This window comes from Lactuca saligna, chromosome 4, assembly GCF_052625555.1.
Source record: "Lactuca saligna cultivar CGN05327 chromosome 4, ASM5262555v1, whole genome shotgun sequence".
NCBI lineage: Eukaryota > Viridiplantae > Streptophyta > Magnoliopsida > Asterales > Asteraceae > Lactuca > Lactuca saligna.
Genome location: NC_136420.1, coordinates 118,870,069 through 118,893,516, shown reverse-complemented (window position 1 = coordinate 118,893,516; position 23,448 = coordinate 118,870,069). Strand labels below are relative to the sequence as shown.

Sequence of the window (23,448 nt, the reverse complement as noted above, 5' to 3'; positions counted from 1 at the left end):
TCCAAAACATGATACTTGCATATTCATAAAAACAATATTTTACATTGATAAAGAGGTTACAAACTATTGGATACAAACCGACTATTACAAAGTGTTATATATTCCATAACTATCCAGGATATTGTAATTTATACAAACATAAACTGAAGTACAAAAGTATTATTACAAACTATTCTAATTCTTTCAACAATATATGATTATACTGGTTACTTATCACCTGCAATTGTTAAACATTGATAGGGTAAGCGGTGACGCTTAGTGAGTTGAATAATAGATACAATATAAAGTTATGTCATGTATATATACTTCAATATGGCAGAAGCAAAGAGAATCAAGGAGCAACAAATGCATATGTGAATCATGTGTTAAGCTTTCCATATCAAACAATGACTTGATTCAAAGGTATACAATCAATTAGACATAACAATTTCCAAACTTGATATACATCAATAAAACTTCGGCCCAAATGGCACAGAAGACATAAGATTTCTGATTAATATCTTGGTAGATTTCAGGCTTATAGTCCTGTCTAACCATTTGCCAATACCATAGAATAGAAGTCATTCTCTTACGGAGACATGCTCTACATGGCCAGAGGTTACGTACCAGTACCAATGTGAATCTAAGTCCTTTCACTGATCACATGGTCAAATGTATTACTTTTGCTATAAAAATAGCGAATAAAATAACACGGGAAAATAACTCGGAATAATAACATTGAAAATCACATAACACATATAAAACATAACATACAGTTATTCCTATATATTAAACTCACCTTGAAATAACGGGGTTAAAATAATAATTTGGGCAACACTTCGGCTCCAAATATGACTTTCTGGGGCGAAACCGGGGTTTTTAGTTGAAAACTGGACTTTACTCGGGCAGAGTTTTGACTTGAAAATAAGATTTTCTTGGGAACTTCGGGGTGTCTGGGCTTGCTTTAGATGTCGGGGATGATACCGGACTTCGAGGGGTTAAAAGTGGGTTAAATGGGTGAAAGAGGGTGTAAAAGAGTGAAAATAAGCAATCATTTCCGGAGACGGTAGACGTGGCTTCTATGTGGCGACCATGCGAAGACGGTAAACGTGGCTGACTCTGGACCGGATACGTGCGAGGTACGCTGGGCGTAGCCTCGTGTACGTGGGGCGTATGGCCTCTGATAAGATTTTGATTTTTCATTTATTTTTATTTAATAACTTCAAAAATTCATATCTTTTGCATACGAACTCCGTTTTTGACGTTATTTATATGCACGCGTAGGTGAGAATATACTCTACAATTTTCGTTTAGACTCCATCGGCTAATTTTGACTTTATTTTTAATATTATTATTTTTAACAGACCGAGACAAGAAAATCCGTTAAAAATTCATAACTTCTTCATCCGATGTCCATTTTCGTCAGACTTTTTACCGTTGTACTACAAATGACGAGATCTTCAATTCTCATTTAAGTTGTATCGGTTAAATATCACTTGATCTAAAATTCGAGTTTTTAGCTGTCTACTGCTAGTCCGAAACTTAGAAAAATCATAACTTCCTCATACGAAGTCAGATTTTTGTGTTCTTTTTATCGAACTTCTCGGTTTAACGAATACTACAACTTTTGATTTAGATCACTAAGGCTAAAAAGTAGTTTATCAAAAACTCACATTTTACGTCATTCGGTGCCGTGTCGGTTTTGTCGCGAATCTTCGATTGGTCATAACTTCTTCGTTATAACTCGGATTTCGACGTGGTTTTCGCCAACAAGTTTCTAACAAGATTATTTACAACTTTCAATAATAAAATTTTACTTATTTCAAATTTTATATTTTCACTAAATTTCATTATTTGACTTTTAATTGGAATCTCATAAGACTTCCAATATTTTCTGAGTGATTCTAAACATAGTTTTACTTCATTGTAGTAAAAACTATCTGTTAGAACTCAACACTCAATTTTACCACTACTAGAAAAAAGGCCTTTTACGACGCGCAAAATACGACGCTCATTGATCTATGTTACGCAAAGAAGAGTGACATTAGAAAAATGTCATCTCTTCAAAAAATTTAAGGATAAAAGGCACGCATTATTGCGCGCCCTTAAATCAGTGTCTAAAAAAAACACGGAGGGCACCTATAATAAAATGCGCGTCGTCTAAGGATGTCGCTTTATAATTTTTAATGGAACGCGCGTTCCATCCTTAAACAGTAGGGGGAAATGAAATTCTGAAAAAATTAAAAATCCCGCCTTCCTTTTTTTCTCCTTTCCCTCTTGCCCAAATTATGGACGCTCCTTCCTTCCCCCTCCCGACATTGACTGCTGCCTACTTCTTCCCTCACTTCTACCTACTGGAACCACCATATCTCCCACTCGATGTTGAAATTGTTAGAAAAAGCCCTAATTATACTCTCAAGTCTAAATACAGAAAAAATAGAAGATGGTGAAGAAGTAGCAGTAGAGGAAGTGGAGGATGAACAGTCGAAAATGGAAGGAATGGCATCAATAGCGTTGTTACTAGATGGGTCAATCTCGGGTCATTTTGTTCAGCTTCCCGAGTCCGTTTATTACCAGATGGGTCAATCTCGTCTTTTCGTCTCGACTTCATATCTCTCTGTAAAGCAACCGACGACCCCCACACCACCATCTGCAAACCCTAAGCCATTGTCACTACCATTGAACCCTAAAAACTCATTCACACTCCACTAGATTGGGCTCCAGCGGTGACTCCTACTCTACCTCCCGTCTACCATAATTAGGAAATCCTAGAAATTAAAAAACCCTAATTTTGTCGATTTAGGGTTCGGACTTCGTTCCATCTCTCAGTCTCCGCCATTCTTGCCAACTGGTGTTGCAACACTGTTGTCACCATCTATCCCATCACCCACCACAATCGAAGTTGATGAAACCCTACCTCCTCCTGCTTCCAACGCCTCAAAATGGATTGTACATGTCGACGTTGCTTGCGTTTATTATCCTATTTCTCTCAAAATAAAATCGACCCAAAACCCTATTTCTTGTTGTTCAAATTAATTTCAATGTTGAACCTTCGAATTCATAGTTTGAAGAAAAGATATTAGAAACTATGTATCAGAATCCAGTAGTGGTGGTAATTGGTGAGAACGGTTCATGGAAAAGAACTCAACTCCCGTAGATTTTACACAGAAATGGCTAGACGAAGACCAGAACCATCACAGTCACCCATCCCCATTGTGTCGCTGTCATCTTTATTTCTAGGTATTCATATTGTCACAGATAGAATCGGACCTTAATTTTTACCTCTCATGTGGTTGTCAATTACGTTTAAATGGTTACTTCCCAATATTCTTTTTCTTTTTATTTACTAGTTCAGAAGGTTTTCTTAAAGTGTTGACAGCATTGGCAAATACTCTTCCCCTTATCCATCACAAAGGTATTTCTTATTCGTTTTTTTTTTTTTTTTTTTTTTTTTTTTTTTTTTTTTTCTGATTTTAGCAGTGGGAAAAACATGGAGGAAGTAGCTGTGGTTGTTGAGTTGATTACAAAGCTTCATGAAGGTAATATCTTCTGCGGGAAAACATGAGTTTTCTTTGAATGTTAAAACTGTTATTGGGTTCCAAGGGTGTGAAGAGGATGTGAAAATCATTTCAACTGTAATTGGAATTGAGAGTGGATATATTGGTTTTCTAGCTAGACCTCAAAGAGAAAATGTGGCTCTAACAAGAGCAAGGTTATACATAATTAACTTTACAAAGAAAAAAATTCAAATATTTATGCCTGAAGAAATGATTTAATCTGTTTATTCTCTGCTTCATCAGATTAATGACCATATTTTTATTTTTATTGTTTTTGTAGGCAGAGGAGCTAGCTGAGGTTAAAAAAAATGATAAAAACCCCTGATTTTTTCAACAAGCTTGTTGATAGTATGGCCCCTACTGTTTTTGGTCATCAATACATCAAGCGAGCAATTCTGCTTATGCTTTTGGGTGGAGTTCATAAGTTCACCCATGAAGGGATCAATATCGGGGGGGGGGGGGGGGTGGGGGGGCATTAATGTTTGTATTGTTGGAGATCCAAATTGTGCTAAATCTTAGTTTCTCAAGTAAGCATATCTATTTAAATCTTGTTTTATATATAATATGTGCAGAGTTTGACAATTTTTTTTCTTTTTCTTTTGTGGGTACACAACAACCTTAGTTTCAAGATCTTTTTACACATCTGGGAAATCTTCCTATGTTGTTGGATTGGCAACCACTGTTGCAAAAGAACCAGAAACCGGAGAGTTTTGTATCGAGATACTAGTTCTGTAAACTAAATACTAAAACTGATGATATATACATTATACAAAGGACTTTAATGTTTCCTTCCAATCAAGCATATGATATATACATAAATCTTAAGACGGTTGTTTATGACGATTTTTTGCATAATTTTTAGTTTTACCCTTTCTTAATTATATTTTTTGCATTTGCACAAGACATGACTTTCTCAGTAAAATAGACGGAAACTAATTAACATCACATTTGCATGCCGATTTGATGTTTACATGGATTATCAACTTTTTGAGCATCAGGTGAACACTATAACTCATGTTTTCAGTTCCACTCATGAGGGTATAACTGTCTTTTTGCATCACTGCAGATTCATTAGTTTTCCACATTCAATTCATTTACGATGGTTATCTTCTTGACTGGATTGGTGTCGATGATTTTAATAAGCCCCCAAACATGCTAGTTTACAAAAGAAGGAAACACAGGGGTAAACTGGTCACAAACCCAGAGGACATGGTAACATCTTGATAAATTTATCAAGTAAGTCTTCCTTAGGGTAGCTTAAAGCTAAAAAAAATTCCTTAAATATGTTAGTTTATGATATAATTTTAATTTCATGGGTGTGCTTTTAGGGCTTAAGGCTTTAAGAGTACTCAATTTGGGATTCAATGATATTGCAGATGCTGTTTTGGTACATCTGAACGATGCTTCTTGTCCTTTGATTATTTTTATTTATGTTTTATACTAAACATGTATAAAGTCGAAGTTTTTGATGTCTATTAAATTAGAAGATTATATGTTTTTGTGCCGCTTGATGCAGGTTTAAATAAACTGGAGAGCTTGAATCAGATTCATGTAGAATTCGGGATAATGGACTAATTAACTTGGTAGGTGATTCTTTTGTTACTTATCTTTTTATTATTATTTAAGTATTTTTTTAAAGCTTTTTACCATTGCAAAAACATAGTTATCGGATAATACTTTTATAACTACATATACAATAATTTTATTATCTTTGTATACGTAAAATATAAAAAAAAAGTCCTGACATAGTTATTTTATAGAAATATGGCGTGTGGTTCAAAAACGACAAATTAGATAATCGTTAAAAAGAAGCTTTTGTATTGGAGAAGACACTTGAAAATATGTTTTTGATAATAAACGTAGCGGAATAGATACTCTTATTCATATTAAAGATTTTTTTTTTTTGCTAATTATCTAGCATGTAATTTTTTTTTGCTAATTATCTGGCATGTAATTTTTTAGGATCTAACAGTGCACTTTTACACAAGGTGTAAATAAATTTTATTTTTTTCTTTGTTTTCTAACTTAATCTTATTAAATCAATATTATTTATATGATAACATTTCTTTCATGTTTCTTGTAGCCATATGTTGATGGCCTCCTGGTATTTTTTTTTATTTTTTTTTCATTTATCTTTAAAAATGTGGTTGTAAAATATGTAAAATAACTTACTAGTTGAGCAATTTTTCATCAGGTTGCTATTAGTGCCATTGGAGATAAGGCCAATGACTTGATCTTGGATATGTATAAATCAGTTGTGTCAACATTTGAGTCATGGAAGTGCAACCAAGTTTGGTGAACAAGGGATTGTTGCTTAAGTGATATTATATCATAGCTTGTTCAAGTCTACTACCTGTGAAAGATCCTTATATGCATGCTGGAACAACAGTGCATACATGCTCTTGGTTCACTTCAACAATGACCTGACTGGTTGACAACCAGCTTTCTATAAGTATATATGCTTTATTTGTTCCTAAATTGTAGTTTATCATTTCATTTGTTAGTGTATGTTTAGACAAGTATGTTGCTACTTCTTTTGTTATCTTAAGGACTTCATAGGAACATGACCTAATATATGGGTATTTGGTCCCCATTAACTCCCAACTTTTAACAAATTTGTGTTGCATAACTTATTAGGTCATATTACATAGCTTATTAAATACAAACACTTGATATATTGTCTGATAACTGTATTCATGATGACAGAGATGGGATACATTTTACAGCAGCTGCGAGTGGAACAGTGGCAATTGAGATCTAAAACTTGATGAGAGTGAAGATGAGAAACAGAAGCAGGATGGTCAGTAGAAGGAGTTTGAGGGGAAGAAGCTTGTTTCTGCAACCAAAGAAGGTCTAAAATTTGTATATGTTGTATATCTTGAGGTGAGTAGTCTCTTAATTCCTTATCTTTTTTCATTGTTCTTTTCTTTTTTATTAAAATGTATATCTTTTTTTAGGTTCTGTATGTGTACAGTGATTTAATGTTGCATATCTGGATAAAGTGTTGCATATATAAACTACTTTTTATTCCTGGACTGAATAAACCTTCTAAATGAAACTAAATAATCATATATATTACCCTTACATTCCAACAAACAATTTTCAGTATTCATCCATTTTATTTCTCATTTATTACTAAGTTAGGGTATATGGTTTTAGTTGAAAGGTGAAGATGAACAAAGGTTTGTCTCTTTTTATTTCTCATTTATTACTAAGTTTAGAAAATAAATGGAGACTAAATAAATGTCATAATTTTTGTTTATAGCTCCTTCTCTTCAGTTTGCTTCTTGCTTCCAATCTATGTCAGATAAAAATGGAGATTGATGGATGTCGGTTAATAGCCTCTTCTGGAGCGTATAAAGCAGTAAGTTATTAATCTTTTTTAAATAAATAAATGCTCCTCAATTTGCAAAATGAAAGGGAATAAAAGTAAATAAATGTTGATATTTTTAATTTGAAGGTGGTGGAGTGTCTAATTAGGTTGGTTGAAACCTGATGACATTTCCTTTTATATAACTATTTAAACAATTTTTTATAAGGCACAAATATACAATCATATAACTTTCTACTTTATATAATGTCTAATCATTTTTTTTTTTTTTTTTTTTTTTTTTTTTTTTTTTCAGTCAACTGTTAACTTATAAGTAATTGGAGGTAAGGAAAAATTATAACCACGGCTCATTTGCAAATTATCAAATTTTGATTTATTAATACACAGGTAAATGAGGTGAAAGGAGAGGATGTTTGATAAAGAATTCTGTTACTCTATCTGGTTCGTTATTCACCTTGCATGTATCCCAAATATGTATTGAGCTGCCAACTCTCACTGATAAAGATAAGGAGCTGAAGTTTGTCTTTTGTGATTCCATTAGATGTTTCTTATCATATACTCATTTAAGTTGTAAGTTTTATGGAAAATTGTAGGTTATTAGCACATGGGGAGTGCGTAACAAGATTTTTGCAAAGATAGAAAATTTTGAGGTCGGATGCTCACATTTTTCAAGTTGTATGTAATCAAATTGTCTCTTATGTCACATTGGAGAGATTACTTTAATGTCACATTGAAATTTCATCGAATAGCATAGCGATAAATAGAAAAAATAACAATGTACTTTCATCTATTATTTGTATGACATTAAATATTATGCAATGGATTTTATTTTTTTGTATATGGTATTTTAATTTTTATTATGACACATTAAATACAAATTTAATTTGAAAACTAGTAAATCTATAAATAATATATTTTTTAAACATTTAAAATTATGATACGCAAAAATGTGTGTCGTCTTCATTTATGACATGGCCTTTCTTGACATGGGCTTTCTTGATACGCATTGCGTGTCATTAACATGCGCGTCGTAAGGTTACGACACACAAATGCATGACATCTTCCTTTATGACAGGGCCTTCCTTGATACGCATTGCGTGTCGTAAACGCGTGTCGTAATTGCACGTCGTAAATGCGCGTCGTCTCTCTTTATGACAGGGCCTTCCTCGACGCGCATTTGCGCGTCGTCTGAGCCTTTAACGACGCGCAATGAGCGTCGTAAAAGGCTGTTTTTCTAGTAGTGTACATTGTATTTCACAATTTCATTCATTATAAAACACGATTTCAAAACATGTATGTTACAATGTATCACTAATGGGACCATGAGATCAAGCTCCATCCGATCCTACCAATCCAACAAAATCATGAATACCGAATATATTCATACTCATTTACCATCTATTTCTTCACTTTTTTGAACCATAAAGGACCATAAGAGTAAGGTAAAAAATGTAGATTTTTTCCCTTTATCCACTCAAGAAACTAGTCACGCCCCAAAATCAAAGGAAAACTCAAGAAAAGAATGAGAAAGCAACTCAAATCAAACGAAAGATCGAGAAGCAACCATCAAGATTGAAGATATTGAACATAAAAAGGTTAGATTGTGCTTTTTCATCTATTCACCGATTCCACATAATCAGTTGTACATAAATTACCATGATGAATACATTAGACTAGTGGTTGGTAGATGTTGGTGCAAGACATTACCAATTATTATTTTAAAATATATTATATAATATTTGTCATCGATGCTTGAATTTCGTATAACTTCTTAAGAGTCAAATGATGGATGAAGATAGAATGGACTAATTGGCTTCATAATCCTATTAGTGCTTGTAAGATGTTGTAATGTCTCTCTTTTTCTAGCTTCTAGCTAGTTTTAATAAAAATCCCGCCGTTCAAAAAAAAAAATGATGGATGAAGATGTATTTTTCATGTTTTAAATACTACAAATATGTAATTTTTTTTTTGTAAGATTTTAGGAATCAAATTTTATCTTCGATCTTGTAAAACCGAAGATGTTCCTACCATAAAATTCAGATCATAATTATCTTCCTTAAAAATACTATCAATTCTACATTAATGTATAAATACCCATGGATCCATCTTCTCCAACCTTTCATCAAATGCAAAGCAACATCACAAGTTATTTCACTTGATAAGCTCTACAACTTTAATTCCCATGAATCCCACTTTTCCAACTTTCATTAAATTCTATCACTTTTAAATCAATTTCTTTGAAATTCCGCCACTCTCTAAGATAGATATTGAGAGAAAAAAAATACAAACATTCAATGCACCCACTCCTTTGAAATTCTATCACTTTTAAATCACTTTCTTTGAAATTCGGGCTTATATTTGGCCACCTTACGCGAATACTCGTGGCTCTTTTTGAACCTTTCACATAAGTACTTAATACCGACAATTTGGTACTTTTGCAACATGCATAGTGTAATAAAAAAATGACTTCCAAATAAACTACATAGATAGAATACGAACTAAAACTATATTATGGACTAAGAACAAAGAACGCATGCTAATTCTCATCGGACATGTAATGAATGAATGCTTCATAATTTCCTCAGCATATAGAGTATATGGTTTTATGTTCTCTTGTATGTGCTTTTGCATTGCGTAATGCCTAATGAGAATATGAGATAAATGGGTTCCTTTTGACACTGACGACAATTGTATCCCAATGATGAGTTATTTTCCATTGCATAAACTTCACTGATGGTGATTATGTCGCTTAGACTTTTTCTTTGAAAATTTTATAACAAAACTAACAATGAGTTTAAAAATTGGGTTTTGAAACTACTCAACCCAACGAACATTAAAATAAATTAAGAAAAACAACTATACTGTCAAAGAACAAATCTTTAATAGGAGGTGTATCTCTAAATAAAACTCCGTTTCTAAATCTCAACCTGGTGCAACATATATAAAAGTTGGTGGTGAAAGGAAGAGCCAAATTTTTATTTCATTTTTCTTATTACTAAAACCAACTTATATTAAGAGAGTAAGTTGGAAGTGTGAAAGAGGAAACAACTATTTATAATAGAAAATCTTCACAACTTTTTTTTATAGAAAATCTTTACAACTTTTTTTATGGAGCCTGTGTGTGTGATAGTTTCATACCAGAAAATATGATATGCTTTTGATTGTCTACGGTTTAGATTTTTTTCTTTCATTTTTTTTGTTAAACACATCAAGATGGATCTTCCAAAATTTTTAAGATAGGTCTTAAATAAATTTTAAATATAACTTATTGTAAAATTTTAAAATTTAGGTGGATCAAAGGACCAACCTTAACATTACCTAGCCTCGTCCCTGATTACTCCCATCTCCAACTATTTTTCGAAAACAAAAGTGGACAATAATACCTTGATCATACGTCTTGTTTAACTAGCTGAAATTATGTGTTGTTTTTGTATATGATAAAAAAATCTATATATAAGATTACAAAGAGAACTTCGTCTTATCTTGAATATTTTTTAAGCGTTAAATATAATGGGTTAATAGGCTTTGAAACCGTAGATCGATTATGAAATTGCAACATATTTGATGATCTGGTGAGTATGCCATATCTATGGTTTCGTTGACTAATTTTAAATAAACATTAATTTTTTGCTAAATCATTACAGAAAATCGACTATTTTAGTAAATTTAAAGAAATTAAGAAAAATTACCAAAATTTATTTTAGTTAATAACAATGTTAAGGACGTATGTGTGTGTTATTTTAATATTTCCGTTAGTAATTAATCAGTTACCAAGTTTCTATAACAGTAATAACAATATAATATCCTCTACACTGGTGCGGTGCTACTGTGAATTTATCAAGTCTACCGGAAGAATTAGAAACCATGAGCCTGGTGCCGTTCCCAAGCGGCGGAGATGATAACCGGAGCAGTACAAACTCCGCCAAAACTCCGCCGCTGTCACGCGATTCCCTAGCAATTAATTCGCCCTCCTCCCCTATTCCCCGAGGTATATGCTACTGTAATACATTTACCAACCAAGTCTCACTTATTTCACTCCAATTTCCCTGTTTTTGAATCATTTAGACGATTTTTGCTCATAAACTGCATGCTTTAAGACTTTAAGCTCCAAAACCCCCCTTCTCTCATTTTTAGGTTTTACTATAAATAACTTGTTACTGTGTTTTCATTTACTTATTTTTTTTGGTATCGATTTTCTCCCGGAGTAAGATCCGGTCAAGTTAACAGCGAGATCATGCTTGTACGAGCTATGTGCGAAAAGTCGCTGGAAACGTCCGGTTTTCACTTGTTGCAACGAAAATGGTCCGACTAATCTCCGATCGTAAGTTCATACACTCTAATTGTTATTCCATTACAGAAAGGATCAAAATTCGGAACACAATCATCAACTTCCAATTTCTAGTTCACTTAACACATTCATATATTTTGATTTGAATAAACTGTTTTCAATTCCATGTTAACCCTAGAGATGATGTACATGAAACAGGTTCACCTACAAGGCAGTTGTTGAGATGAAAGAAGAAGACTCAAAGTCATGGATACTGGTGGAGTGTATTGGAAAGCCTCAATTCAACAAGAAAAATGCAGCAGATTCAGCTGCTGAAGGAGTTTTATGGTACCTTGTGCATCTAGGTTACCCCAAAAAAGCATGATTCGCTCAAGAAATTAAGGTGATTTGTAGTTTAGGTTAGATAATTTCCACTATCTTGCTGTTTATTTATTCCAAAATCATATTTATCTAGTAATGTGCATCTATGTGAAATCCATACATCATCCAACCTTATGCTATCATGATATACACATTGAAGAATGAACGCATAGAGATAGAGAGACAAAGTAAACAGTAACATAGATTTCTACAAGGAAAACCGAGTTGAAAATACAATGATTTTAGCAAGGAAATATGAAAAATCATGCCTACAAAGGCTTCTTTTAGACCCATTTTTATTAATATCTTTTATTCCAACATCTCTTTCATGAAAAAACAACGTTCCTATACCCTTATTTCTCTTTGCCAAAATCTTTCCTCATGTGAGAAAGAACTAAAGCTATTTCCACCTTCACCCTCTAATGTTGTTGAATAGTGTCTATGTCAAGACCTTTCAGCTTCACTACTGATTCCACATTCCCCTTTAGTGTATGAAGCTCCCTTAGTCTACAAACAAAAATGAATATTATTAATACACAAGAAAATATGGTTTTTTTTTTTTTTGTAGTGTGAAACTTAAGTTAAACCCTAACCTTGTGTGTAGACTGTAGGGTGATTAGGTTGACTTCACCTAGCCACGTCAGCCCTGAAGGCATCTTTATCGCTAAAAGGCCCTGATTGCTCTGGCTGTTGGAGCCCGTGTAAAGTCCGTTGGGCCACGGCCCATTGGGCTTCCCTTTCTCCTTTACCATAGTCCTTTTTGGTTGTGAAAGCGGTCTAGTTTCTCATGAAAAGTCATTCAATCAATCAACTTATAGAGTTAATTAGCACTTAAACGTAAATTTGAACATTTTTTTTACCTTGTTTTGGAGCATATGGTTCCATGCTTTTCCACTCAATGAAAAGCGGATGATAAATTTGAACAAGTCTAGAGGGAAATAGAAGATGATACTGTAAAGCCAAATCACACCAGCCCATCCCCAACCTATTCCATGGATTTTTGCAAAATCCCAGTTTGCGTACACAGCAATAAGTGTAGCAATCTTCAATTTCATTAAACAGTTATTAATTATTACGTTACAAATACAATAATCATTTTATAAAGTTCTAGAAACATATGAAAGCTTACCAACTGTGCTATGAAAAAGGCTGTCAAAAGTAGAAGACCAGGGCGTTCAGCGTATGACCAACTTCTTGACCTTGTCACAAAAATAAGTGCTTGACTAACAATGCTAACTTGAAGATAAAGAGCTGCTGTAAGCTCATAATCATTGTCTTTGATTGAATGAACACCAAATTTCTCCTGAAAAATAAACATAATGTCATTAATTAGGCGCAAATTACTAAAGAAGCGAGAATATAAATGCGTTGTGAGATAGAAGTAAGGAAGTAATATCTTACGGAGAAAAAGTCGGATTCTTGAGCCAACCAAAAGAAGATTACAGTCATGACAGCTAAATAAGTACCGTAAACAACTCCGGTAATAAAAATTTCTTTCAATTTCCATGAATCGGGCATAGGTGAAGGCTTGACTTTATCCTTTGATATGGTCATGATGGTTCCATCATTAAGAATGGCAATGATGAGAACCATGAAAGGCGAGAAGTCAAACTTCCAAATAAGAGCAATTAGCATGAAACCAAGAACAACACGAATGGTGATCGAGACAGCGTAGATGGTGTAGTTTTTCATTCTTTGAAAAATGGCTCGGCTAGTAAGGACCGCACTCACAATCACACTTAGTCCTGGTTCAGTCAGGACTATGTCTGATGCACCGCGGGCCGCGTCGGTTGCATCTGCAACCGCTATTCCTATGTCGGCCCGCTTTAGTGCTGGTGCATCGTTCACACCGTCTCCCGTCATCCCTACAATATGGTTTCTTTCCTGTAGCTTCCTAACAATTTCGTACTTGTGCTCTGCGTTCAACCCATTTTTTAGAGTAAGTTATTATGTATAAATACGGTTAGTTATAACTTATAAGTTATAACTAGAACCAAGTGAAGCTAAAACAACCTCTAAATGGTTAAGAGAAGGTAGGGTCCCTTAACCGTTTAGAGGTTGTATGCTTACATATTCAGATGTGACTTCATATCTGAATGTGTGAATGTGTCTTTACCAGGGAAGACTCCAGCAAAGCCATCGGCTTTCTCGATTAGCTCTTCAATAGGGATGTTAGCAATAGCCGAATCTTTGTTTTGACCAAGGAGTGAGGAAGAGGGGTACATGTTTGTCCCCATTCCAAGCCTCCTACCGGTTTCTTTCCCGATTGCCAGCTGGTCACCGGTGATCATTTTCACGTTGACACCAAGGTGGAGGGCCCGCCGGATGGTTTCGGCACTGTCGTGCCTTGGTGGATCAAAGAGAGGGAGGAGACCAACAAACACCCACGGGCCTCCGGAACTCTCTTTGGATTTTTCGGGCACCGTCTGCATACAATTAACCACCAAAAACACTTCAAAATCACCCATTTCTAAGACTAGCATTGGGAATCGTCTGTTACCTAGAAATACAAAAACTCACCTGTGTACAAACAGCTAGAGAACGAAGCCCACGTTCAGCAAACTTATCAATGATGTTGAAAACTCTGTTTCTAGGTTCATCCTTTAAGTTGCAAAGCTCCACAATCTTTGAAAAATAGCAAGCTACTATTTTAGTAAAGGAACAAAAGAGAATTTGTTTTTATTTTTTTATGTTCAATTAATTATATATTTATTATATATACCTGTTCAGGTGCACCTTTACTGACTCTATGCCAGTTTCCACTTTGATCGATATACGTCATTGCTGTCCTTTTGTCCACAGGATTAAATGGCAAAAAATGTACCTCAGTCACCCCTGCTCTTGCCTACATCAACAAAACCATAACTCTATTAGGTAAAACATTATCATTTATTATATTAATTTGATAATTTCTATACAATATAATAATCAATTACCTCTTTAGGATTACCAAGCATTCCCACAATACAAGCATCAATTGCATCTTGATTCTCCACTCTTGAAGCCCTTGCACCCATTAAAACTACCGTGTCTTTATCCATATCCTTTACGAAAACCTCAATAAGAGTTTTATCAACTGTTAGCTTGTTAAGTGTTAGTGTTCCAGTTTTGTCACTACACAAAATATCCATCCCCGCCATTTCTTCAATGGCTGTCATTCTTTTCGTTATAGCTCCTTGTTGTGATAGCTTGTGGGACCCAATAGCCATTGTCACCGACAACACTGTCGGCATTGCAATTGGGATTCCACCAATCAATAGAACCAATAGATTGTCAATTCCATTCCTGTAGGTTCGTTTCTGAATTGGGTACATTATCACTATTTCTATCACCAGTCCAACCGCAATCGAACAAATACAAAAGTTTCCAATCGCCGTCAACACCTAACCCAAAAAAAAAAAAAATCATCACAATCGTTGTAGATATAGCACATCTCTTTGGAGATTAGTCTATGTGATTGTAATCATTTCTCATATAATAAATTCGGTCTTCTTTGGTTTTTTGCTCTTTTAAAACTATATTGTGTTTTTAACCTACCGGTTTTGGAGTTTCCACGTATATTCTTGTGTCCAATTTTCTCTCTTATCTATCATCAAACTAATTTACCTTTTGGAAATGGCCAACTTGATTTGTGCTATCGACTAAGTGAGCAGCTTTACCAAAGAACGTGTGCACCCCAGTAGCAATCACAACCGCTTCAATCTCACCCTGTTTACACGTGGAACCGGAAAACACACTGTCCCCAGGCTTCTTAGTAACCGGCAAGGATTCACCGGTCAACGCCGCCTGGTCAATTTTTAACGGGTCACCTTCTAGAAGACGCGCGTCAGCTGGGACAATATCTCCGAGCTTGATGCTAATAATGTCTCCAGGGACAAGATCCGCCGCTTCCTCTTCTGACCATTTTCCATCACGTAGAAGCTTCGTTTTTGGAGCAAGACCCGCCATTAACGCCGCTGCTGCGTTCCCTGCGTTGTTTTCTTCTATGAAACTTATGGTTGAGTTTATAAATAGCAGTGTTGTGATTCCAACAAAATCTTGCCAGTCTGGTGGCTTCCCCTGCACCATCCATATTTCACCATCAACATACATATATACATACACATACATACATACATACATACATATACATATAACACATACCCCTCCATTAGCCAAGACAATTGCCATGATGGCTGCAGCCTCCATGACCCATGAGAGAGGATTCCACATGAATCCAAGGAACTTGAGGAGCTTGTTTTCCTGTATTAATGTTGTAAATTATATATATATATATATATATATATATATATATATATATATATATATATTGATTATTAAAAGTACTTAATATCGAAACATGTGAAAGTTTAAGCAACATCAACATGGTGCAATGTTTGGAGAAAGATGGTGTAAAATAGACTGATTTATATTGTGTGGTTTTAAATTTGGGTAATGAAATTACCTTTTTCTCCTCCAATTTATTTGGACCAAAAATGCCAAGCCTTCGTCTTCCTTCATCACCGGTTAATCCCTGTTTCGTGCATTTCAATTGGTCGAACAGCTCATCCATCGGCATATGCTCCTGTGATAATAATAATAAAAAAAACGTCATTGGTGATTGGTTTTGGATATTTGTTTTCGCAAAAAAAAAAAGAATAGAGGTGAAGGGTAGAAAGGTCATTAGTACAAGATCAACAGTCTCCTTCATGATGTCATCCCAGGTGATGCCACCGTCTGCCATTGTTGAGTCTCAAGAAGCTCTGGGAAAGCTTGTAGGGGCAAATAGTAGGTTATGTGAATATAAGAAAAAGTATATGTGTGATATACAGAAAACAGAGGTCAGAATAGAGAAAGAAGTTAAAAGAGCAATTCACGTAGTAGTAATCGTTATCACAACTTACATTCAAATATGTATATATATATATGTGTGTATGTACATTACACTTGTTTACTTTTTCAAACTAGTGGATGCGATTTAGAGAAGACCCATTAGGTTAGGAGTCTACATTTACGCCTCTGTTATTACTTTAACCATACAATTACACAAACTTACTTACTATCGCATCTTCACTAGTTTTTTTCTTTTTCTTTAATTAGTTTCCGTGTTTTTCTACATTATATTCGTTTCATGTCTTTATAGAAAACATAATTTGTTACGTTATTTTGTTATTCTAGGGCCAATGCATGTTATTACATGCGAACTTACTTTCTTTCATGTAAAATGGTAAGGGAAGAGAAGAAAAGAATTTACATAAATGATATGATTGCTACGTTAAATTCTAAATATATACAAAATGCAAGTTGCGGTTTGTGAGTAACTATTACTGTAGCTAATTATACATATTGTTATGCTCAGTGTATTATAATATGTTAATATGTGAAGTTTAAGTTTAATCCTTCAAACTTTATATAATTTAATCACTTGCAGCCCTTTTGTTTGTAAAATGATATTTTTCCTCCTTTTATTTTTTTAAATTATCATTTTCACCCTTCCACCTTCAACTTTGTGAAATATAAACTCTTATACATAATGTTATGCACAATGTACAATATGAACTTTAATCACTTAACTTTATATAATCCTTCACTTCAACCACTTTATTTTGTAAAATTGTATTTTCCTCCATTTTTTTTTGTAAGATATCACTTTCACAACCTCCACGTTCAACATTGTAAGATATCATTTTTACCTTTTATTTTTTCTAGACTTCTGGGCTTATTCTCTGTCCCTTTAGTTGAAAAGCTAGTTGATATTTGAAAAGCTAGCTGTTAAGTAAAAAGCTAGCCGAGCTGAAAAACTAACTGATAAAAATTAACGTTTGGTAAAACTAGCTGAAATATATAAAATTACATAAAATGATATTTAAGAGTATTTGTTTCTATAATTAATTAAGGGGTATATTTGGAAATTTAAAAAAAAACCCTTGTAAAAAGCTAGTCTAAGTAGCTTTTCAAAAAGTTAGCTTATAAGCTACTTTTTGGTTTGCTAAGGTTGTGCTTGGCGTGCCACAGTTAGCTGATAAGCTAGCTTATTTTTCGAGATTTTTTATGTTGTGTTTGGCAAACAAAAAAATATCTTATAAACTAGTGTTTTGAAAAGCTACTTAGACTAGCTTTTTATGAATTTTTTTTTTTTTTTTTTTTTTTTTAATTTTCAAATATACCTCTTAATTAATTATAGAAAAAAATACTCTTAAATGTCTTTTTACGTAATTTTATATATTTCAGCTAGCTTTTCAACTATTTTTACCAAACATTATTTTTTATCAGTTAGCTTTTCAGCTATCAACTAGTTTTTTATTTAACAATTAGTTTTTCAGCTATCAGCTAGGTTTTCAGCTAGTACGCCAAACATATCTTAAACATGACAACATAAAAAAGCTTGAAAAATAAGCTAGCTGTGGCGTGTAGGGCTGTCAAATCGGGCAGTCGTTTCGTGTTTTTGTCTGACACGACACGACACGACAAGGTTTTGGATGACACGAACACGACACGACACGATGTCGTGTTTTTTTTCATTAACACGAAAACGAACCAATTAAAACACGACAACACGACACGACACGACAAAGATAATATTACATAACTATTAGTGTATTTCATTCATAGTTAAAGATATATAACACGACAAAAACGACAAACACGAAAAACACGCAAACCATATGCTTAGTCGTGTCAATTTCGTGTCGATTTATGAACACGACACAACGCGCCATCGTGTTTTTTAATTTTGACACAAACACGAATTCAAATTTTGATTTCGTCCCGATTTCGTTTCGTTTCGTGTATTTTTGTCGTGTCGTATCATAAATTGACACCCCTAGTAGCGTGCCAAACACAGCCATAATATGATTTTTACTCTACATTAAACATGCATCTTCTACCCTTCTATTTTTTAAATGTTACTATGATCTCCTAAAATTTGAACTTTGTAAAATTCCACTTGTTTAATCAATTCTCATTCCCAATATACGCAATAAAAACACGTAAAAAGCCGCGGCAACACGGACCCAACTACCAGTAATTAACATTTAATAAAGTAGTAATTAACATTTAATAAAGTAGTGTAAAGTGATAGGGTTATAAATGGTTAAAAAGAGAATATTGCTTGAACTATTTTCATATTTTGCAATTTTTTGAGCTAACAACTAACCCATTGTAATCTACAATTTATCGGTAAACCAAACAAATAAGACACTAAGGTGTTGTTTGTTTTTCTATAAAAATCTCTTCAAACCACTTATTGCTGCGCGGTGCAGCACACGCGCAACATTTTCTCTCTCCAGCAGTTTGTTTTTTGGAAGACTTCAGACTACAAAACCTTTGCGCGTGTGCTGCGTGGCGCAACACTTGACTTGCCTCTTCTAACCTCTTCACCTTTCATTTTTTCTAAGTGTTTTTTTAAGAATTTTTGTATAACTTTTTTTTTTTAAAAATTTGATTTTCTTAAATTTTTATTTACGGATGTGATACAATTTATTTTTATAATTTCCACGATTTTTTTAATTTGTTTTTTATAATTTTTTTTACTGTTTTATTAATAATATTTTCAATTTCAGTTACATTTTTTTAACGTGTGTAATTTTTTATGAACTTAATAGACAATGTTTGCAATACTTTTTTGATTTTTTTATTATTTTCATTTTTAATGTTTTTTAAAATTAGTTTTCTTTTCTAGAATAAAACTATTAACTTCTTTTACATTTTTTTATGTTTTTTTTTAAAAGTTTTATATTTTTGTTTTTTACATGTTCTTGTTATTACTATTTTAATGATTTAAGACTAGAATTATTAAATTTCAATGTTGAGAATTATTTTCAGTTTATAAAATTAGTTTATTTAAATTTTAGTTTATTGCAGCAGTCTGCAGATGTTAAAAAACAAACATGCTTTTAATTATAAGCTGCAGCCATTTGTTCCACCTCTTCTGCTACAGAGGATTGCATAGGTGGTCTGCAGACTTCATGAATTTTCGTTTCGAAAAAACAACCAGCATCTAATAGTTACTAATCCTTTTTGTTAATAAAGTCAATTTTGTTTTGTGTCCCTAGACAATCGTCAATTGTTTAGAAGCACTTTGAAATCAGTTAGTTAGTTTTTTTTTTTTTTTTTTTTTTTTTTTTTTTTTTTTTTTTTTTTTTTGTGGGTGGTGAGTTGGGTAATTGAAAGTGGAAGAAGGTTATGTCAAGTAAAGAAGAGGAAGGTCTTGGAGTGGAGAGTTTGTACGCTCTTAATAGACCTCTATTGTATCAAACATGTCAAATGTGATTTTCATTTAGAGCTCACATCATTCACAAAAAAAAAAAAAAAGTAGCAAAATGTCCTACTCGTTCAGACATGGAGTTCAACACAATTGATTTTGGTTAACCAGATGATCTCTAAATAACCCAAAGAAACATTTTTACCGGTAGCATGTTACATGGGAAATGAAGGATTTGAAAAAATGAAGTTCTTTTGCCAACGTTCTCAATTTTTTTAATTGAAAAATGAACCCCTCAAACAAAATAGATTAGTTTGTCCTAATTTAATTTTAATCAGGATTCTTGAACATGATGACAAACGTGAGGAAGAAGATGATAAATAGAAATATAATGGGCATTTAGAAAAAGTTAATAGATAAGCAGTTAACTTAGACGAAGTATGGACCAAAAATGTGACACAAATAGTTCTTAGGGGATGTAGGCTAAAATTGAAAAACTAATCTGATTCAAAATAACAAACTATCCACAAGGACCATTTTTGTTGTTGTCTTAAAAATTTTAATAGAAATATGGTTTGCATTTTTTTTACTGAAATATAAAAAATTTTAATATATAGTTTTTATCATTCCTTTCACATCCTTTTGTCCCTGTCGACATTAGGTTCAAGAAAGCAATTTGTAAGCTTCTCATTATAATCGATTTTAGTACTAGTGCCTTTGTTGTTTTCCTGTTTAGATTTTCACTTAAATTTCTTGGGTTCTACTTTATGATTTTTGTGTTTGCCTAGTGTTCATAATATTACAACATGGACCAAAAACATACTAAAAACTCTAATAAGCACCAAAATCTTAAAACCATTTGCTTTTGACCTAAACCCAAAAAGAAAAATATGTTGAACACATGAACCTATTTGTGATTTTGCTGGAACACGGAATTATATTAAACTACCAGCAATGAGCTAATAAAGACCATATTACAAGGACGTAATAGCTAGAGAATGGTTATGAAGTCAACTGTCCTACTCCACCTTACACTTTTTACGTTCGTTACAAATCCAAAAGAAAAACGGAACAATGGTGTAAAAGATAAATGTTTTTCTAGCAATAGTTGTTACAAAGACAAAGCTGTTCCAAAATTTTCACTAGGGGCGAACGCAGGAATAATTTCATAGTAGGGAGTATCACATGAAATTTTAGTAGTATTTTGAAAAAAAATTTCAAATTTTTTTGCACTCTGTTCGGAAAAACCAAACATTATTGGTGCCACTACAGACACCATCGTAAAACCGCCCCTGCACCTACCCAAAAAAGCGGTAGCAATCATTGGATCGAAGCATTTCCGTTCCACCACATTTCAGTTAGAGTTATTCGTCAACTTTAACAGACCGAGTTAGAATTTGGACAATCCAAGCTCCACCATCTACCAATGAGCTTCAAAATATCCATAGTCATAGACTCATAGACATAGGGTATGAAAATAAAAAGATTGACTCACAATCTAGATGTCACCATTGTAATTTGAACCATTGATAGTCTAAATCTATATTTTTATCAACAAGCTTCAAGAGTAAGAATAGAATTAAGGATCACGACCAAATAAGATATTCAATTTGATAGGAACCAAATTATCTTTTAGTTTATAAATTTCACTTGCCTAATGGAATTTATGATGGACAAAATTGTAAAAATGATCTATGTGGTTTGTCAATTTCTTTGGTAAGGTCTAAAAAAAAATTATTAACAAAAAAGTCATTATTTGGTGGTTTTGTTGTGTTTTTTATTCTTACCTCGTTAAGTTTAAAAACATGGCTGTTAACTTTTGGCAAATGATGGATTTACCCTTATGACAATTTCTGCAGTTTTATCTTTTTACCAAACTACATGGACCAATTACGCAATTTTTGTTTTTCATTTTATTGAATTATTGTATATTAATTCTTTTAATTAATTTTTAAATTTTTTTTATTATTGTATTATTTTTTTATTGAATTATTATATATTAATAAATATTATTTTTAAGATATTATTTTATATATTAATAAATATTAATTATTAATTTTTTAATTAATTTTTTGAGTTTCTTATTTATTGCATTAATTATTTTTATTGGATTATTATATATTAATAAATATTATTTTTGACATATAATATTCATTTAATAATAAGTGTTACTTTATTTGATTATTAATTTCATTTAATTAATTTTTAAATTTTTTTTATTGCGTTCATTTTTTTATTGGATTATTAATTTAAAATTATTATTTTTATTTATAATAAATAATATTTTTAATTGTTTTTATTTTCTTTTAATTTCTTTCTTTATTGTTTTAAATAAAAATACCAAAAAATCTCATTTTAATTTTTTTAAATATTTGGAAGATAACATCTTTTGAACAACATCACCACCATCACTCAGTCACAACAAACTACTATCAGACTGTCTCCAACAGATAAATATTATATGTATATAATTTCAGTAACAACAAATCACTATGACTGACTGTAGTCGATGATCGACGATTTCCAGTGAGATGATACGACGATGCAAAGTGGTAAAAAGTAACATATGAAGGAGCTGGCCAGGAGTGTTTGGATAGGACCTCCTTGTGGTTTTAGCAGAATATGGTCAACTTAGTAGCAGATATAGAAGATTTCGACGGATATAATAGAATATAATAAAAAAATATTTATAAAGGATTTCGACTACAGTCTGCCATTCTTGACGAAAACTACACCAGTCGATTATCCACACAATGTGCAATAAACCCCCGAAAACATACAGCCTCCAACCAACCATTCATTACCGAGTGATGGTGGTGGCGTTATCCAAAATATGTTATCTTCCAAATATTTAAAATAAATTAGAAAAATGTGGAATGGGTGAGATTTTTTTGGTATTTTTATTTAAAACAACGAAGAAAGAAATTAAAAGAAAATAAAAACAACTAAAAGATATTATTTATTATAAATAAAAATAATAAATTTAATTTAATAATCCAATAAAAAGAATTAAAACAAAAAAAATTAAAAAAAAAATTAATTAAATGAAATTAATAATCCAATAAAGTAACAGTTACTAATAAATAAATATTATATGTTAAAAATAATATTTATTAATATATAATAATCTAATAAAAAATAATTAATGCAATAAATAATTAATTAAAAAAAACTAATAATCAAATAAAGTAATATTTATTAATATAAAAATATAATATATTAAAAATAATATTTATTAATATATAATAATCCAATAAAAAAATAATATAGTAAGAAAAAGTTAAAAAAAAAATTAAAAGAATTAATATACAATAATTCAATAAAATGAAAAAGAAAAAAAATGTATAATTGATCTTTATAAGTTGGTAAAAAGATAAAACTGCAAAAATGATCCCAGTAGGTAAATCCATCATTTGCCAAAAGTTATAGAAATACTGTTAAAATTAACGAGGTAGGGATTAAAATCACAAAAAAACCACCAAAGATGAAATTTTTTGCTAATAAACTTCTTTTAAACCTTACCTAAAAAAATTTACAAACTACATAACATTTTTGAAAATTTGTCTTTATGATGATACGATTGCTGATTTCATTTACAAAAATAAGAACAATATTTTTATTATATTAGGACGTAAGAACCGATTTGTGGGAGGGGCATGTGAGAAATGAGAATAACACAAAACACATGAAACATCATGGCAAGTGTGTCTCACATGTGAGTCTTGGACATATGAGCTACAGCATAATTTGA

The 23,448-nt window shown here is 32.3% G+C and overlaps 2 protein-coding genes across 5 annotated transcripts; one reads left to right on the top strand and one right to left on the bottom strand.

Moving 5' to 3' along the window:
• The first annotated feature begins 10,666 nt into the window (after positions 1-10,666).
• On the top strand, positions 10,667-11,685 carry LOC145042687 (RNAse THREE-like protein 1). The gene is made up of 3 exons (XM_078991151.1): positions 10,667-10,855; positions 11,077-11,188; positions 11,354-11,685. The coding sequence occupies exons 1-3, from the start codon at positions 10,732-10,734 to the stop codon at positions 11,517-11,519; spliced, it is 402 nt and encodes a 133-aa protein (XP_078847277.1). The 5' UTR covers positions 10,667-10,731; the 3' UTR covers positions 11,520-11,685.
• A 31-nt stretch (positions 11,686-11,716) lies between these two features.
• LOC145042686 (ATPase 9, plasma membrane-type-like) lies at positions 11,717-16,378 on the bottom strand. 4 transcript variants are annotated; one of them, XM_078991150.1, is made up of 13 exons: positions 16,185-16,378; positions 15,960-16,079; positions 15,659-15,757; positions 15,122-15,574; positions 14,452-14,898; positions 14,238-14,360; positions 14,036-14,140; positions 13,632-13,941; positions 12,860-13,431; positions 12,645-12,818; positions 12,376-12,558; positions 12,147-12,292; positions 11,717-12,022 (listed from the first exon to the last, which is right to left on the bottom strand). In XM_078991150.1, exons 1-13 carry the CDS (start codon positions 16,236-16,238, stop codon positions 11,935-11,937), a joined length of 2,874 nt encoding a protein of 957 aa, XP_078847276.1. In that variant the 5' UTR covers positions 16,239-16,378; the 3' UTR covers positions 11,717-11,934. The 4 variants fall into 4 exon arrangements, with proteins under 4 accessions (XP_078847276.1, XP_078847275.1, XP_078847274.1 ...); XM_078991149.1 differs by having other exon boundaries at positions 12,917-13,431; XM_078991148.1 differs by having other exon boundaries at positions 11,912-12,022; positions 12,109-12,292; positions 12,917-13,431.
• Between the last annotated feature and the right edge of the window lie 7,070 nt (positions 16,379-23,448).